At 40.6% G+C, this 18,687-nt stretch overlaps 1 protein-coding gene across 4 annotated transcripts in view; it reads right to left on the minus strand.

Annotated features, from left to right (window-relative positions):
* NUP107 (nucleoporin 107) overlaps positions 1–18,687 on the minus strand; it is a 44,844-nt gene that overhangs the window by 25,329 nt on the left and 828 nt on the right. The window contains exons 1-11 of one of the 4 annotated variants that reach the window (XM_043493658.1): positions 13,692–14,111; positions 13,325–13,418; positions 12,988–13,077; positions 12,467–12,582; positions 9,909–10,044; positions 9,110–9,213; positions 5,406–5,533; positions 5,044–5,092; positions 2,721–2,792; positions 2,083–2,171; positions 786–864 (exon numbers count right to left, since the gene is read on the minus strand). In XM_043493658.1, the coding sequence (XP_043349593.1) occupies positions 786–864; positions 2,083–2,171; positions 2,721–2,792; positions 5,044–5,092; positions 5,406–5,533; positions 9,110–9,213; positions 9,909–10,044; positions 12,467–12,582; positions 12,988–13,077; positions 13,325–13,418; positions 13,692–13,811 (1,077 nt within the window). In that variant the 5' untranslated portion in view covers positions 13,812–14,111. Of the gene's footprint in view, positions 1–785; positions 865–2,082; positions 2,172–2,720; positions 2,793–5,043; positions 5,093–5,405; positions 5,534–9,109; positions 9,214–9,908; positions 10,045–11,346; positions 11,583–12,407; positions 12,583–12,987; positions 13,078–13,324; positions 13,419–13,691; positions 14,112–14,844; positions 14,931–18,687 lie in introns of those variants that run through there. The other 3 variants (XM_038375642.2, XM_038375659.2, XM_043493661.1) reach the window with 3 other exon arrangements.

Here is an 18,687-nt window from a genome sequence, read left to right on the forward strand (position 1 = left end):
ATGTTTATATGAGCATGTTCTCTAATTGATCAGCAACGAAACAAAGTTAACCGGGACAAATTTAAGTGAGGAGTTACTGTACCCCGTATATTACCTTGCTCCATGAGCATCTGTCCCTTACATTTGGCATGCCCTCCCCAAATCTGTTTAATCAAGCTAACCTTTGTCACACAAATTATTCTTGTAAGGTTTTTGGAAGTGAGGTTTTAAGCGAAGGGGCAAAACTAACTAAAATTAAAAAATGGATTTTAAAAAGTGAATCAGAAAGGCACTTGCACAAAACAATAGTTTGAGTAATCATGTTATTTTATTGCCACTTGTCCTTAATCCACCCCACCCCACCCCACCCTCCTTTACCCTTATTGATTTATGATTCTCACATGTAATGTCAAGTTAAATCAAAATTATTTGCTCTTCTGGTTAGGGATAGTGTTTGTTTTGAAGCACGTAACATTTTGGGGCACTTTAAAAAAGTACCAGTAAAGACACTCACCTCAATGAATAGCCAAGAAATATTTCAGCTGAAAAAAGGGGAAGGTGGAAAGAAAAACAAAATCCATGATGGTCAGATGCCCAGAACAATAAAGATAGTGTACATAATTTCCCCAGACGTTCAAGGCTGCTATCATAAAAATGAAAAAAAATCTACTACAAGAGTTTTTCCATTTTTAAGACAGAACTCCTGAACTTTTGGGGAAGTTGTGTTGCATAGGAAAATACTAATTACCCCAAAAATCCAATTTACACCTACTATGAAGCCAAACCTCATTTTAAATTATACTTACTAGTTCAGTTACCAGGGGACGAGTACTTCCAATGTATGTGCTGAACTGTCGCTGCTTCAAAATATGTAGAGTGTTCTCCCTAAAAGCAATGAGAAGTGTTCTTTTAAAGAGAAATTTAAGATATCAAATGTTTTTTTCCCAAAATGGCACATCAAAAACAAAGTAACAGATACTTTGATCCTTCACAAGATGGGTTCTCAGTGTATCAATTTCTACAGTTTACCCTGAGGCCTGTCAGCTATAATATTGTTGTGTAAATATAATTGAGCTAAAAACATGAAAGTAGACCACAACTGATATATGATCAAATTCACCGAGAGTTGTTTCATTCATCCAAATAAGGGAATCATTTCAGTGTGATAAACTAGATTGTATATTAAAATTCTAAATTCTAAAGTCAGGCTAGCACACTCAGTTCACTTCAGGATTCCAGAAATCATCATCGTTGGCCTTTCTAGTCTGATTTAAAAATCCATGGTGGCATTTGGTATTTTCTGACTTGAACCCATTGTCGAGAATGAATATGACAAAAACTATTGTTGCCAAGGTGTTATAGACACAGTAACAGCAACAAGGACTTGAGCAAAGAAATAATAAAGTGCAAGTGAAGGGACAGATCATTGTATTAACACACACAAACGTGATCTAATTCATCCATCTTAAATAATAAAATGACTAGAAGGTGGCTACCTATTAATTATTTCAACTGTGGTGGTACCTAATGACCTCAAACAATGATTACAGTACTATTACACTAGGCATTGGATAAACTACACAGACAGTCCCTTGGCAGAGAAAAATTACAATCTAGGATTTTGACAACTGAATAAATAGACAAAAGGGGTAGAACAAGGCAGCAATAAAGGCAGGTGTGTTTGCATAAATTAGCAAGCACAGTGGTGTCAGTAACCTTGCCACTGTAGACAAATCAATTCTGGTCTGTTACATATATTACTTACAAAAATAAGTAAATGTGAAGTTAATGATTTGCCTCTAGGTTAAATTAAAACCACTCACATTATACCACTTTTGTTTTCCCTAAAGAAATGCACTGAATTCTCTTCTTTGGTCAACTGTTGACATGGTGACTTTCCAAAAAAACATCCTTAGAGTTTTTTAAAAAAAAACTCTAAGAATTAAAAAAGAATGAAAGGCGTTGCCAGCTTTTAAAAGCTAACAGCAAGTTGTTAAAACAGCTCTATCAACCAGTTTGCTTTAATACTCGTAGGAAGCATGCAGTGTACATAATACAAGAGAAAACTTCTGCATGACCCTTAATGATGATTCAATTACTTACCAATATACAGATTTTGCATAGAACTCAATGTTGTCAGAGAAATCTCCAATTTCATCCTTGGCAATGCTCTCTAACCAATCTACCACCAACTGGAATATAAAATTAAGCGGTTTTTTAAAACACGCCTGTTACAAATATAATACCAGCCTCCCAGCCCAATCCTGGCCTACTCATTATCTGTGTATCCTACAATGTACATACATGTCCAGATCATTGCACCCTCATCTCCTAAGTAACCAAACATGACTGATTGAGTGTTCAATCCCAGATTTTGTTAGCCATTCCTGTTACAATACTGATTAGCAGCTTATTCTGCTCCATATGTTGGCTAGTAAAGGATATGCCAGATGAGGATAGCTCTCAAGTTTCCTAATCCTCTACCCTTTTCATATTAACTTCAAGTATCTGGCCTCCATCAGTGCAGAAACTAAGCAACTTCTGCAGTCACAAAAAGAACCATACATACAATCCCTAATGAGGTTATATAACCAAGGAAACCCATTCTAGCACTATATATTTCTCTAAAAGCAGTTTAATACTCTACATAGCATTTGTTATAGTTTATAATGGAGTATAACAAATATTTAAAGCTTGTTAGCTTATCTACTCCCAAATCTTTCTCCATTTTTAAATCATACCTGGCTTTGTCGAACCAATGAGTCTTTCTGAAACAAGATGCCTACAGCCGTCTTTTCGCTAGCATTTAGAACCTATTTAAGAAAGAGCTTTTATTTTTTTTATTAAAAAATAAACTTAGCATTAGAATGCAAATGGCAATAACAAGAGAATTCAGGGAAGACAAATTAATATCATATCCACTGACCTTCTACAAGTTTTATATTGGTAGCTTAGAAAAAAATAATGCATTATATCAAGATAGAACAGATATACCTTCATATACTGTAAAATAAAAATACATCTAAACCAGTGATGAGCTGCCAAAATCTTAACAACCGATTCCCTATAAAAAGTTCTGATTTAAGGGATGTGCCCCAGTATGTATTTTTTGTACCAACAGGGTTACCATACGTCCGTATTTTCTCAGACAGGGATTTAAGAACCAAAAAGCCTGACCTGTCCGGGAAAATACAGATGTATGTTAACCCTGCCTAAAGTTCTTTTTTAAAAAAGATGGGCCTGAACAAGAAATGAGCTCCATTTCACACGTGTGGGTCCCCGCCACTCCCTGAGAGTGTGCTAGGGTGACCAGATGTCCCGATTTTATAGGGACAATCCTGATTTTGGGGTCTTTTTCTTATATAGGCTCCTATTACCCCCCACCCCCTGTCCTGATTTTGCACATTTGCTGTCTGCTCACCCTAGGGTGTGCACATGTGTGGGTCCCAGCTGCTCCATGCTCCCCTCATTGAAGCAGGTGTGCAGGGTTACTGCCCTGGGAACTGCTGGGCACCAGTGGACGTGGGGCCAGCTGCAGACAGGGGCGTGGGGGCAGGGCTAGCTGGAAGCAGGGGGCGCGGGGCTGCCTGCAGGCAGAGCAGGGGCTGCCTGTGGGGAGGGTGGCGGCTGGAGGCAGGGGCTGCCTGCAGGCAGGGTGGTGGGTGCTCACGGCGAGAGTGGCTCGGAATAGCCCGAGCAGCAGAACGCAGCCCAGGCCCAGCAGAGCAGCTGGGGACCCACCAGGCAGCAGCGGGAGCCTCAGAGGCAGGGGAGCAGCAGCAGTATCAGGGCTTGTGCCCAGGGCCAGGCGGCAGCCCACGTGGCTCCCACAGCGCAGTGCCCGTGGCGGCCAGAGGAGGAATTACATAGTTTCCCGGCCGGAGCCCAGCAAAGCCTCAGCGCCCCTTGCAGGGAAGCGGGTTAACAACCTGTTCTAAAACTGCTTCAAAATTTAACAACCGGTTCACACGAACCGGTGCCAACAGGCTCCAACTCACCACTGCATCTAAACATGATATTGCAGAATCAGTCCATAGGTGACATGTTACAAATTAGATAACAGTAGAAGATACTAGTATGCTTTGGATCCCCGTCAGGTTATTCGAGTATTTATTTTAGATTTATACAAAAATAAAAATGGGCACTAACTCAAGGTTTTAAGTGACCTTGCCATAAGTTACAAAATGAAAAAGTGATCAGTCAGCACAATTCAACATTCCCCCTTTCCCAGACAGATCTAATTCCCAGTAAACCTTCACCAAAAGCAGGAGAAGAGGCTCTTGCTAAAACCTGGAGGATTTTTAAGGGGGAGGGTGGAGCAGGGCAAAGGGGGTTGATTTTTGGTAGAGTTAAATTTAGAAATATTGATAGGCCTCTCCTCCTTAACTAAAGCAGTACTAGTTGGAGATATTTTATGACAAAGACTATCTGTAGTTTGAATTTACAAAAGAAAAGTTACTCCCCTTAGTCTTTACCCTTCCTAAATATACTCTACCAGCACAGGCTGCAAACATTGTTTTGTAATAAAAAGAGCAAAGAGAGACATAGACCAAGAAAGCTTTTCAAAACTCTTCAGTCTGCATTCATAAGAGAAATCAAGATGACAAGATGCTAAACATCCCAAGGCCTCCTGTATCATTCAATTACTTGAAGATGGAACAAAATTCTCAACTCTTGACTATCCAATAGAAACACCATTATCTGCAAACACCCTGGAGCTTAAGAGAAATGGACAGATAACCACTTAGAACAAACGTTTCAACTTTATATGGAGTGGTTATAGAGATACAATTTAATCATATTTTAAACCAATTCCTGTGTTACAAATATTAAGAAATGAACATTTAATCTGATTAACTTTTCATAATTTATGCAGTTAGGTCTTATTTATCTCATCTTACACAATGAAAATCAAATCAGTTTAATTTTTGTTTACATTCAGTTTTACTTTCAAGTTCTGAATGGGTACAATATTTGGGTTGCAAACAATGAACACAAGTGTATTTAGATTTAAAAGTTGTCCCTTAAACAAAATAAAAAGGCTCACTGTAGCATGAAGCTTACCGCAATTTCAAACATTGTTTCATCTTCTAGGGCAGACTGTATTCTATCTCTAGAGACAAAAGTACAAAGTTTTATTAATGGTTAATATGAAAAAATATTGAAATATTACGCGTCTCCCACTCTAAGTCTTCCCTACAAATACAAATGAAATGAAGAAGCCACTCACTGATCTGTCTAGCATTCATGTTTAATACCTATGCAATGACAAGTCAATTTTGATTCTTATGAACATTTATGCAGCCTTTACACTAAACAAAGCTGCTTAACTATTTTTCCATGTAGAATATAAATCCGGTAGTCTATACATCCAAGTGACTAACTCACTGCAAAAGTAAAACCAACATACTTTTCAAAAAAATTACCTATAAAGTGAGGACAGTAGTCTCCAGGTTACCATCTCTTGCTTGAGAAGCCAAAGAACACTAGCAGTCTTTGAAAACTTCTGCTGTCCAGGAGTCGCTCGGTAAACTATTTTTCCCAGTATATTCACCTGATGCAAGTAATTATATATAACACATTATCCATTTTCTATTGCGTTTCAAGCCATTAAAGTAATTTTTGCATTACTCTGAGTACAGTTACCCAAGATAGGTGCTTGTTTTAGGATCTTTCATTTCTTTAGTTGGGAGCAGAAACACTGAGGCTATGGCTACACTACAGAGCTTGCTGCTGTAGCACTACTAGTGTAGATGCTCTAAGTTGACAGGAGAGAGCTCTCCCACCGTGAGCAGCGGTAGTTATAAATCGGCAGAAGAAGCTCTCCCACCAACATAGCACTGTCCACACCAGAGATTAGGTTGGTGTAATTTACATCACTCAGGGGGTGGCTTAGTCACACCCCGAGCAACATATCTGAGGTCGGTATAAGATGTAGTGTGTATATGGCCTAAGCCTACCCCCAACTACCTGAACAATCGAAAATTGTCAGTTCTAAGCATCAGGACTCATTAACTGAAGGGAAACGTATTAAGTCCCTCGTGAGCTGCATGAAACACTTATGGGGACACACATAAAACAAGACCTAATAGAATCTTCCTAGAAACGTGTGTGTGTGTAGACAAGAACAGAGGCAAAAAAAAGCAAGGAAGCCAAGTGCTAATCCATGAGCACACTGTGACCCTGGGAAAAGCTAAAGAGCATTTTTGGGTCTCATGTTGGCTAGAAAGAGGTTTGGGGCTGTAAGCTAAAAAACTGCTTCTTTTGCTTTTGGTTCATCCTGTATTTGTAGGACTTTGTATACTCCTTGTAAATAAACAAAAACTGCATCATGGAGAATATCAGATTCCATGAATTTTTACCTCCACCTGGACCACCACTGGGCCTTGACATTTGACTACGCACTTGGGTAGAAAAGGGGCAATACTGCTGTCAAAAGCAGGATCCAGTTTCTAAAGCCCTGCATGGATACAAAATTTATATCCGTGGATGAGGATATAAAAATTGGTATCCTCAAAGCTTCAGGGCTCTACTGGGAATGCAGTGGTGAAAGCAGCAGCATGTCAGGACGCTGCTCCCAGGAGCTAGTGCCCCATGCTGGTAGCAACTCCGGCATGGCTGTACCACCCCCAGCTCCGCCCACTAGCAGCTGTCCCTGGTCATGCTAGTGTGTGCAAGCAGCTCGTACACCCCCAGACAGGAGAAACTGGCCACTGCGTGGAAGGGACTCGTGTCTAGGGGCCTAAGAGCCACTTGCACACATTAGCACGACCAGGGACAGATGCTGGTGAGCCTGGTGCCTGCCCCAGTGGGTGGGGGTAGGGGCAGTACAGCAATGCCAGAGGAGCTGCCAGTGCAGGGTGCTGGCTCCTGGGAGTGGCGTGCCAACATGCTGCTGCTTTCGCTGCTGCAGTTCCTGGTAGAGCCCTGCAGCTTCACAGATATCTACAGATGTAAATGGGTATGAATTTTGTATCCACACAGGGCTCTACCAGTTTCCAAAAAGAAATTGCGAGCTGGTCTTCCTGTTGAACCAAGATGGAACATGAGGGAATGACTCCATGGGAGGCTTATGTGGCTCACTTCAACATTATATATCAAAAGAATAGCTGGTAAGAGGGAAAGAAAGGAGTATTACTAGCAGCCAACTTGAGTGCTCAAGCTCCGATTGTGCAGAACTTAATCCTAGAAAACAGTTATCCAGAACTGGTACAAGCCCTTGACATGCAGTTTGGAGTTAGCCATCAAGCTGAGCAGGCCAGGGCACAGATAAGAGCTAGGACAGTGAAAGAAGAAACCCCACCTGACCTAGAAGAGGACCAGCAGGGACTTGTGATCTTGGCATACCAAGACACCAATGAGGCCTTCCAGGACAAGTTGGTGAAGGTTGCACTTGATAGATGCAGCTGGACGTGGACTTGCAGATCAAGTGAAATTTGCCACAGAACTTGAATCTTTCCTTGCAGCAGTGCATGATAAGAGGAAACAACCACTAGCAAGGAAGACAGAAGCTGATCGCCATGTGTCCTGTAATCATAGCTCTGTGAAAGAGGGGAGTCTAATCTGGTCCATGATCTTAGTGAACGACTAGAAACACTGATAAATTTGGTTTGTAAAAGAAGGTAAACTGGCAATGACACAAAAATTAAAGGAAACAGTTCAGTTAAATGCTGGAATGTGTTAAAACTGGCCACCAAAAAAAAAAAATGGTTTGCTATAAATTTAAACACAGGGCAAGACAGACTGTTGAAGTGTCTAGTGAAAGCCTCTTGTTGTTCAGGAAATACGAGTTCACCAAGCTGATGGGGATAAACCTTCATGGAGGGCAAGTTTTTGGTTAGATATGGGCAGTTAAACAATAACTGGAGTCCAACTAGCATGCATAATGGGATCTGTAAATCAAGCACAGTGGTGACTGATGCTGGCTCAAACAAAGTTATTAAACCAGATGTTTCTAAAAGACTAGGGAATCAGGGATCCAACACTGAACCACCTAACTGGTCTTAATGGAGACAGTGATTGGGGGCAAGGGCATCTATCCAAAAACTGGACCTTGGAACTTGAGCAAGAAGTCTTGGTGGCAGAAACAGTGGATGAGCTAATAAATGGCTTGGATTTCATTAGGGCAAGTAACGGTAACTGTGTAATCAGTGCCAGGAAAGATGTCATACAAATTCCCTTTCACCATATGGCCCAGGTCAGACAAATGGCTTGTAGGCAATTGTTTTGCAGTGACTGAATTGTCCTGCCTCTAGGGGATAGGAATCATTTTAACAGCTGTATCAGTGGTTCCCAAACTGTGGGTGACAAACCCCGTCAGCAAGTAGGGGGAGGGGGAGTGGAGTTGGGTGAAACCTGGTTACAGGTGGAATTAAAACCTCATTCAAACTGATGTGTTAACGCACCTTTCCCTTAAGATAGCTCTAAGAAACATTTATGGGGGCATACCTCAAATAAGGCCTAATAGAATTCATCCAGAAACTAGCACCAGGTGGATAGTGGGGGCATTCCACTGGGTGTTGTGAACAGGTGTGTGAGAGAACACAGAAAGTGAGAACAGACAAGAACAGAGAGGCGCAAAGGCAAAAAAAGCAAGGAAGCCAAGCACTAGCCATGAGCACTGACACAGGGAAAAACAACCTAGATGGAGCTACTATAAGGTGGATACATAACTGGTTGAAAAACCATTCCCAGAGAATAGTTATGAGCGATTCACAGTCAAGCTGGAAGGGCATATTGAATGCTCTTCTCTGGAATTTCTCCACTTTGTCCACATCTTTTCTGAAATGTGGTGCCCAGAACTGGACACAGTACTCCAGTTGAGGCCTAATCAGTGTGGAGTAGAGCTAAAGAATTACTTCTTGTGTCTTGCTTACAACACTCCTGCTGAGACATCCCAGAATGTTTGCTTTTGGGGGAGGGGGGGCAAGTGTTACACTGTTGACTCATTTAGCAGGACTTTGTACATTACTTGTAAATAAATAAGATGTCCAACACCTTCCAACTGAAACATCCAACGGGCCCCAAAATTTGACAAGCAGTTCTGGTCGGAAAGGAGAAACATCCCTAGTTTCAGCAACACAATCTCTTATGAAAGGAAATACAACTTGAAATTCTTACAACAATTTACCTGGTTATTACAAGTATTCTCATACTCTTCTACAAGTTCAAAAACGGTAGTTGAAGTGTGCTTCAAAAACGAATGCAGAAAATCTGAGTACATACTCATAGTAGCTAGAACACATTAAAGAAGAAAGTCATGATAGTATGCCATACTTTGTGAAAAACTGAAAACACAAAGAAATTCTCCTGATGACAAATGTATATTCGATGTTTTCAAGGACTATACAAAGCTCTATTTTTCAATAAAATCTCACTTGCAGCTCTTCTTTGGTGCAGTCATGATGAAAATAAAATGCAGACACTTACATGAACTATGTGCACCCTGCAGAAGGTCATGCAAATTTACCATCGCAACTAAGAAAGTGAATTACATAAAAGGTAGATTCTCAATGTTACAGATCTTAAGTCACACAGCAATTATACCACAACTTTTGCTATAGACTGGTCGTATGAGAAAGCTTTAAAGATACACCAAAAGAGCCTAGCTCCGTAAGATACAGCTATTTTACACCTTACATCTCTAGAACTGACAGACAATTTGTGACTCCATGTTCTAAGGAACTCTTTTCTCTCAATAATGATTAACAGATTTCCTGAAGGCAATTTCAATCTCAAGAAAGTTCACAAAGTATCGTCTTCAGCCAGCAAGGAGAAGGAATGGTGGGGGGGGGGGGGGGAGAGAAGAGGTCAGGCAAGGATATTCTGGAAAAACATTACAATAGGGAAGCAGAACATGCATCTAATAATTGCACAAAATAATAATGGTTTCATTTTAATTTTGTTGTGAAAACTCAAAGTCATCTCACCAGCTTCTCCAGGATCATCCTCACGCAACAGAACAGCACTCATGGTGACATCCTCTATCACATTGCACAAGTCTAGGTTTGTGAACATTCCTGTATGCTGAGGTGTGAGTGCAGCTGTCCAATTGCTGTCATCCAACTAAAACACAACAGAGAAAAATAAAAGCAATTTTATACAATCAGGAGCTTTAAAGCTACTTCAGTCTATGATTATTTCTTATGGATACAAGCAGAGTAGCTCTAGAAATTAAAAAATGACTCAGCTTTTAGATATGACAGATTTACCTTTAAAAAGGTACAAGTCTGGATGTACATGATTTTCTAATCTAATGAGAAGGATGCAAAATTTCATTCACTCTTAAAATATGTATCCTCCTCTCTCCCGAAACCTTATTATGTCAAACCGTAACTTGGACTGAAGTTTTAAGTTGTCCAAAGTGAGTGAAAAGCAGCAGAATAATTTTAACATACAAGCAACTTAAGACAGCTGTTGGAGGAGGGGTGGGGGGTTCACAGAACAGAACCAAAAAGTGACATAAAACAGTTTGAATTAAAACTGTTCATGAGGAGCTTTCAAGGCTTCAGGTGAGGTTACAAGATAGAACAGCAACAAAATGAAAGAAAGTGTACAAACTAGGGGTGCCAATTAATCAGTTAATTCATGCAACTAACTAAAAAAAAATTAATCGCGATTAAAAAATTAATCATGATTAATTGCATTTTAATTACACTTAAATAGAATACCAATTTAAATTAAATATTTTTGGATTTTTTTCTACATTTTCAAATATATTGATTTTAGTTATAACAGAATACAAAGTGTACATTGCTCACTTTATATTATTCTTATTACAAATATTTGCACTGTAAAAATGTTAAGCAAAAATAGTATTTTAATAATATTTTGCGACAGTGGCTACAACAGTGCCATGCGAACATCTGTTCTCACTTTCAGGTGACTTTGTAAACAAGAAGTGGACAGCATTATCTTCCTGCAAATTAAACAAACTTGTTTGTCTGAGAGATTGGCTGAACAAGAAGTAGGCTCTAAAGTTTTACGTTGTTTTGTTTTTGAATGCAGTTATTTTTTTGCACATAATTCTACATTTGTAAGTTCAACCTTCAAGATAAAGAGATTGCATTACAGTACTTGTATTAGGTGAACTGAAAAATAATATTTCTTTTTTTTTTTACAGTGCAAATATTTGTAATAAAAATAAACAAAGTGAGCACTGTTGTGTTGTAATGGAAATCAATATATTTGAAAATGTAGAAAACATCCAAACATATTTAAATGAATAGTATTTTATTGTTTTAATTGCGCAATTAATCACGATTAATTTTTTTAATCACTTGACAGCCCCAGTACAAACAGACTAAGGAAAATACTTAAGTTTGATGGGACTTTTGGTTATTTCTGGGGAAACGTGTGGTAACTTACCCAGATGAGCACAGCAGCAATCCGCTGAGAGTGACAGAGACTGGAGCTATCACCACCTCACCACAATGACAAGCATCCTAATAATCATCACCATGACTACCATCACCAACACTACATGCCAGGTCCCAGTGATTTGCCATTAGGTCTTTTCCCTGACCCTGAAGGATATTCTCACTGAACCAATGAGTACAGGGAATCGGACATCATCATCTTCATGGCAGTATGTTAAGCACCTCCTGAAATGTGAACATAGGTCCTTCTCCAACCGGTTTTTCAAATTCCACTCCCACATTATTTCTTTGCCTTTTTGCCTTCTAGCCATATGTGGAGGGAGGGATGAGACTTACTAGTTTAAGTTTGAAGGACAGCCTAAATAATTTAGAAGACTGTTGTCTCATTTTTAAGAGACTTTGGCAAGTGGGAACTTGTACTTCAGTCACTTTCAGTTAGGTGTACTAAAAGTTTTCCCAGATTGACCCGATATAATCAGTTTAATTCACTGACTACAGTCAATCCCTCTGTTCCTTTAATAGTTTAGTTGTAAATATGAAACATGTTTTGATAAGAGAAGTTTATATATCCAAAACATTTAGGGTTGTTTTGTTTAAAAAAAAAAAAAACTTTATATGTTGTGTGTTTAATTAAATTGTAATCATCCTAATGAAGCTTGATACAAATCATGAGCAAAAAGATAATAAATAAGAAATATACCATTTTCTAACATTCAAAATGTACAATAGGAATCTGAAAATATTAAGCAATATAATTGCTTAACAAATGTATATAGTATGTTGGTATTTTGCTCCTACGTAGCAGAAAGATGTACCAACTCCAGTGTAAAGGCTCTATTTAGTTATAAAGCAACAAGTTTTAATGGTTATATTAACCATTTTGAGAAAGCACTCTTTCTCTTTAGAAAATATATGAAATAGAAATAGAAAAGTAGATTAAAATTGAGGATTTAAATTGAGGTTTTCAACTTGGTGATTTAAATAGCTCTGGTTAAAAGCAAACCACCCTGCTTATTTCAAAATGTATGTGAACACAGTAAGCACTTCTACCTTTTCATAAGGTTCATATGAGCGAAGAAGGGAGAACAACATGCCCTATAATTTCATACCGTAGACAGATGGCCAAAGAATCCAGGAGTATGCGTAAATTGAAGCGATTTCCCTCCTGTTCCCAGGATGGTAGACATATCTAGCTGCTTTGTGGAACCTCGTGTTTGTGGAGTAACTGAAAAGCAAAACAATATTTTTCTAAAAAGAAAGTTTAAGGCTATGGAGCTCTATTACCAAAAAAATCAGTAACCAAGATTGTAAATGTACTTATGAAGTCCTACATTCAGTTAACTAAGGCAGGAGCTGAACTGTTTCTCTCTCAAAGTTTAGGTAACATTATGTTTACTATTATTATTTGAGCTTTATCAGCATACCTGCTGCTACACAGAAAGAAACATTGTCTCAGCCCTAACAAACTTTAAGACAATTACAGAATAAAGTGTTTGAGGTAAAATAGAATAGTGAGAAATATAGAAAAAAAAAACATTTAGTGTTTGTGTAATCACGAATTACAATTTACTATACATGGAACTGAAGAAGGAAAGCAGGGAGAGGGGAGAAAGAAAAGAACAAAACTTACAGAACTGGCGAAGCAATGACCCTGGAGTTCGGGGAACTATCTGGCCTCTTGATATTCCATTACCAAGACTGTCATCCAGGGATGCAAGAACTGGTGGACACGTTAAGAAAAAGTGCCCTAAACTTCATCTCAGGTCCACTACAAAAATATTGTGAGCGATTTATATTATAAATGAACCATCTCTGCTAATAGCATCTTTAGAAATCCTTAAGATACCATGAGGAACGTACATCTAGTCCACTACATTTAACAAGGCTAAAAGATAGTCCCTGTTAGATAAGCTTGAAATATTTACCACACGCTTAATAACTAGAGGACTATGGTTAAGCCTACTAACCTGAGGTAGATAGTGAAGATGAGTGTGCGGATGGAGGGAGACTCACAGTGAGAGGTCTAGGAGAAACCCTCTGGGAAGTATTCCAGACCCACTGTTGCTGGGATCAAGGAGGGTATTAGTATTACATCAGCCTTTGGCTAGAACGTATCTGCTTAATCTGAAGTTCCACCCCCCACAGAAAGAAAAAAGAGCTTTCTACATCTGCTCTCTAGTCACCTAAGCCTGCTAGTTGCTTTGGAGAGGGTGGGGGAGAAGAATTCTCTACTCCTCTACCTTTTCCTCAATTTGTTTTGTGGTTCCTCCTACTCAATACATAAAACTCATGTGTGTGATTGTTTCTAGATTTGCCAAGCAACATGAAACTTACATGATTCCTGTCAATTTCCCTACTGGTTTCCCTGCTGTTCTTCAGAATTCTGAAAAGGGCCAGCATCTTGTTAGTTTTATTCTGTAGTTGCTTAGGAGAGCTACCAGCAACAACAGACATGATGGACTCCTTTGCTCTCAGTTTCAGGAAAATATTACTGCATTAATTCACATACAGAAATTTGTTCTCTCAAACATAAAAACTATTTTTGAAAGCAAACCCTAAAATTCTTCAGAAAATGATATCTTATGCTCATATACACTCTTGCATAAGCTTCCCACCTATCATGGATAAATTCATTATTCAATCACTGATCTAAGTATATTATGAAAATGACGTAGAACCTAGAACATATTTTGAAGTTTAAAACAAACTTAACAGAGGAGCTAGGGGAACTCTACAAGACAAAATACAAATTATTGCAAAATTGTACTACGATAAATATACAACTGTCTTTCAGTTTAGTCCTAAAGAATCACTTGAAAAAGTTCTGCTAAACAGGCAAGGTGGTGTAGTATGCTGCTAAATACACAATAATATTCATTTTCCAACTGAAACTAACCTGGATTTTCTAGTTTCACTTAGAGTTCTTAAAAGGGAGGCTTAACTGAGAACCAAGTCAAGTTAAAAATAAAACAAAACATGGAGTCAAGATGTTCCAGGAGCTTCAAACACCCCAAGCCACCCAACCAATCTTGGTGCTTGTAAAACAATCACATTTTTATATTTTTTAAAATATCCCCCTTTTTCCTCTATGAAAACCTCCTGCGAACAATACGAAAAACTGAAGGACTACATAGGGGAAACAGTGAAACACAAATTGCTGTTGAGTGCACAAGCAAATTAACTGAAAGAGTAAAAAAGTTTTCCCCAAACTCTTTCAGTTATAGACAGAAGTTACTTTTAAAACAGTAGGTATAAAGTTCTCAGAAATTAAATTTTTAATGTACACTTCAACGTAACTTGTGACTTCAAATGTGTATAAAATTAAAGGAATATGTTTTACAGTACTCCAACTGACAAGAAATCAATTTTTGGAAAGCCTTCATTTACTATACTCAAAACCATGAAAAGTTAACTGCTGCATTCAGCAATCAAAATTTGTATACCCTTTAAAACAGGCAGAAAAAAAACCCTGACAGGAAATGGATACTAGAAACTCTTTTTTTAGAGCTCTGTTTCCGAGTAGATCGGGTCACATCTACATCTTGTGGGGATGACATCTCTCCAAATTCATTCCTACAAAACAAGAATATAGTTGCTAAAAACAAACACATTCAGATTACATTTCCCAAAAGGTTGAGAAGAGTAGCCAGTAACTTTATGACAGGTTTCAGAGCAGCAGCCATGTTAGTCTCTATTTGCAAAAAGAAAAGGAGTACTTGTGGCACCTTAGAAACTAACCAATTTATTTGAGCATAAGCTTTCGTGAGCTACAGCTCACTCCATCGGATGCATTCAGTGGAAAATACAGTGGGAAGATTTATATACACACAGAGAGAACATGAAACAATGGGTTTTATCATACACAATGTAAGGAGAGTGATCACTTAAGATGAGATATTACCAGCGGGGGGGAGGGGGGGAGGGAGGGAGGAAGAAACCTTTAGTGGTGATAATCAAGGTGGGCCATTTCCAGCAGTTGACAAGAACATCTGAGAAACAGTGCCTCCCTTCTCCCCCCCCCCTTTTGCTGGTAATAGCTCATCTTAAGTGATCACTCTCCTTACAGTGTGTGATAAAACCCATTGTTTCCTGTTCTCTGTGTGTGTATATAAATCTCCCCACTGTATTTTCCACTGAATGCATCCGATGAAGTGAGCTGTAGCTCACGAAAGCTTATGCTCAAATAAATTTGTTAGTAACTTTATGGGACTAACTCAAAAATCCAATTAAAAAGAAAAAAGAAAAACTTAAATCTGGAACTCCAAATACTGATATCTATCCAGCAATAGACTTTACTTAAAAAATTCTGGTGGAGCACTTGATTCTCATAATGCTGATGAGGCTGCAGTGTTAAAGCCAGGGTGGTCAAACTTATTGACTGTCATATGCGGCTCAGACAATCTTCAGAGGTCTGAGAGCCAAGGCACACCTGCTGGGGCTCAGGGCTTCAGCCCCGCATGGAAGGGGATCTCAGGGCTTCAGTCTCATAGGAGGTACTTGTCAGGGTTTGGTGCTTCAGCCAGATGGGAGGCGCCTGTTGGGGCACAAGGTTTCAACCCCGCGGTGGGGCTTCTGCCCTGTGGGGATGGAGGTCTCAGGGCTTGAGCTCCAGGAGGGGCCAATGAGGATAAGAGGCGGGCATGCCTGGGGGGGACATGACTGGAGCTGTAGAGGGGGCTGAACCTTTAAATTGTGCCCCTCCACTTCAGAGGGGGATTAAATTTTCATGGGGCCCTGGGCCAGAGCAAGTGGGGGCCCTTCCCCACCCCTTCCACCTGCAGTCCACCCGCATCTCCCCCACAGCGCTCCTGTCAGGGAAATGGGGTCAAGGCGCAGGGGCTTGCCCCACCCAGCACTCCTGCTGGGGAACAGGGGAAGCCCCCATGCCCCAACAGGCGCACCAGGCAGGCGGGCAGAGCAAGGCAAGCTCCCCTGGGCCCCGACCCCGTTCCCCCGCAGGAGCACCGCACAGGTGGACGGAGCGGGTCGGGGCACGGGGCCCCCCAATTAGCCAGGGCCCTTGGGCATAGCCCAAGTGGCTAATCCGCCTCTGCCCCACTCTCAGCAGGCACCAGTCGTCTCTGGCAAGCACCTAGCCCCACCACTCCTCTGTAGGACAAAAGCCACAAGTTCCCTCCCACAGTCTGGCAGACAGAGAATGGGGACGTTCCACCAGCCACACTTTAACTGTAAAAGAGCAGCATAGGGCTTGCGAGCCACTGTTTGGCCACTCCTGGTTTAAGCCATTAGTCAGAGTACTTTGAGAAAGTTGTGCAAAAAGCTTTAACATGGCATATTTATGCAAAGAATTTTTAAAATCTATTTCTTATGCAAATGTTCTATACAATAGAGAAGCTACAGATGGAATACTAAGTAACTTTAATTATTTTAGACTGTTTCCTCTTCAAATGAATATATAATTTTTCTTAAACTCTACAAGTCAGAAATTGAAACCAAGACCTGCTCTGCACTATAAAATTATTTGTGTGGATTATTTATACCGCTGTGCAACATAGTCATACCAACCTAAGGGCCGGTGTACACAGCACACTGTCAGCAGGACAGCTTCTCACACCAACATAACTATCACCTCTCGAAGAGGTGGAGTTATTAAGCCAAGGGAGAGCAGCAGCCATGTCGCTATAAATTTGTAGTGTAGACTTGCCCTAAGCTGCACTGAACCCTCTCTCTAATACTATTATAAGCAGATATTAGTCTCTTTCATATTCAAAATTAGACTGGCTATCCTCAGAAAAACTGAACAAATTTGCCTGAGATTACAAATCTTGCTGATCTTACAATACGGCAGTTTTTTTCTGGGTCCATTTAAGCAAATCAGATGTGTTCAAGAACTAGGAAGTTTAAAATAAAAAAAAATAGTGAAGCGATCTCACTTCTAGTATGTTTTCCTAGATATTTTGGTTCAGCATACATCCAAGAAGTTGACCAGTGTTTTGGGGAGAGAATGATTTAGTTTCCACTTTCAGTAGAAATCTTGTACAGTGCTTAACTCTACATAGGCTCCAAAATATCTCATGTCCATGGGGTTCCTAATCTATGTGGAAAACTGCCAAGGCTACAGAGCCCCAGAAGTCAATTTACATGCACCGTGTAGCATGGAGCTTAATAGATTTTACATCCAGAACAGACTACCATCTAGTCCAGGGGAGGGCAAACTTTTTGGCCCAAGGGCCACATCGGGATTGTGAAACTGTGTGGAGGGCCAGATAGAGAAGGCTGTGCCTCCCCAATCTGCCCCCTCGCACTTCCCGCCCCCCTAAAAACTCCCCAACCCATCCTGTTCGTTGTCCCCTGATCGCCCCCTCCCAGGATCCTATGCCCCAACCACCCCCCCGGGACCCCACCCACTATCTGATCCCCCTGCTCCCTGACTGCCCCGAACCCTATCCACATCCCCACCCCCTGACAGGCACCCCGGGATTCCCACACCTATCCAACCCCCCCGTTCCCCATCCTCTGATCGCCCCCCCCGAACCTCCTCCCAACCAACCGCCCCCGTTCCCTGTCCCCTGACTGCCCCCCGGAACCCCTGCCCCATATTCAACCCCCTTGCTCCCTGCCCACTTACCATGCTGCTCGGAGCAGCAGGAGCTCACAGCTGCGTGGCCTGGCTGGAGCCAGCCAAGCCACCCAGAGCGCTGCCGGCGTGGTGAGCTGAAAGTGGGAAGAGGGGGAACAGCAAGGGAAGGGGTGGGAGCTAGCCTCCCCGGCCAGGAGCTCAAGGGCCAGGCAGGACAGTTTTGTGGGCTGGATGTGGCCCACGGGCCATAGTTTGCCCACCTCTCATTTAGTCTGAGGTCTCGTACAACAGACTAGGCCCAAGAACCTCATCCAGTAACTTCTATTTGAGCTATAGTATATATTTTAGAAAAATATCCAGTTTTGATGTAAAGACTTCAAGAGATACAGAATCCAGCATGTCCACGGATACATTGTTCTATTGATTAATTATCTTATTTTCAGCTGAAGCTAGACAAACTCAGACTTCCAACCACTGGATATATTGTATCTGTTTCAGACAGATTAAAGACCCATCTATCATCAGATGATTCTTCCCTATATAGATATTTGTAGGCCATGATCAAGTCACCTCTTTACCGTCTCCTAGATAAACAAGTTTTAACTTTTTTATCATCTCACTGCAAGGCAGATTTTCCAGGCCTCAAATTATTCTAGTAGCTCCTTTCAGAGTCCCTGATTTGCACAATAAAGACCTGAATTCTTGGTCCTAAATGTATGGTGTTGCATAAAATGAGATCCAATGGCTTGAAGTTGAAACTAGACAAATTCAGACTAAAACTGTCCCCAT

Source organism: Dermochelys coriacea, chromosome 1, assembly GCF_009764565.3.
Source record: "Dermochelys coriacea isolate rDerCor1 chromosome 1, rDerCor1.pri.v4, whole genome shotgun sequence".
Classification (NCBI taxonomy): Eukaryota; Metazoa; Chordata; order Testudines; family Dermochelyidae; genus Dermochelys; species Dermochelys coriacea.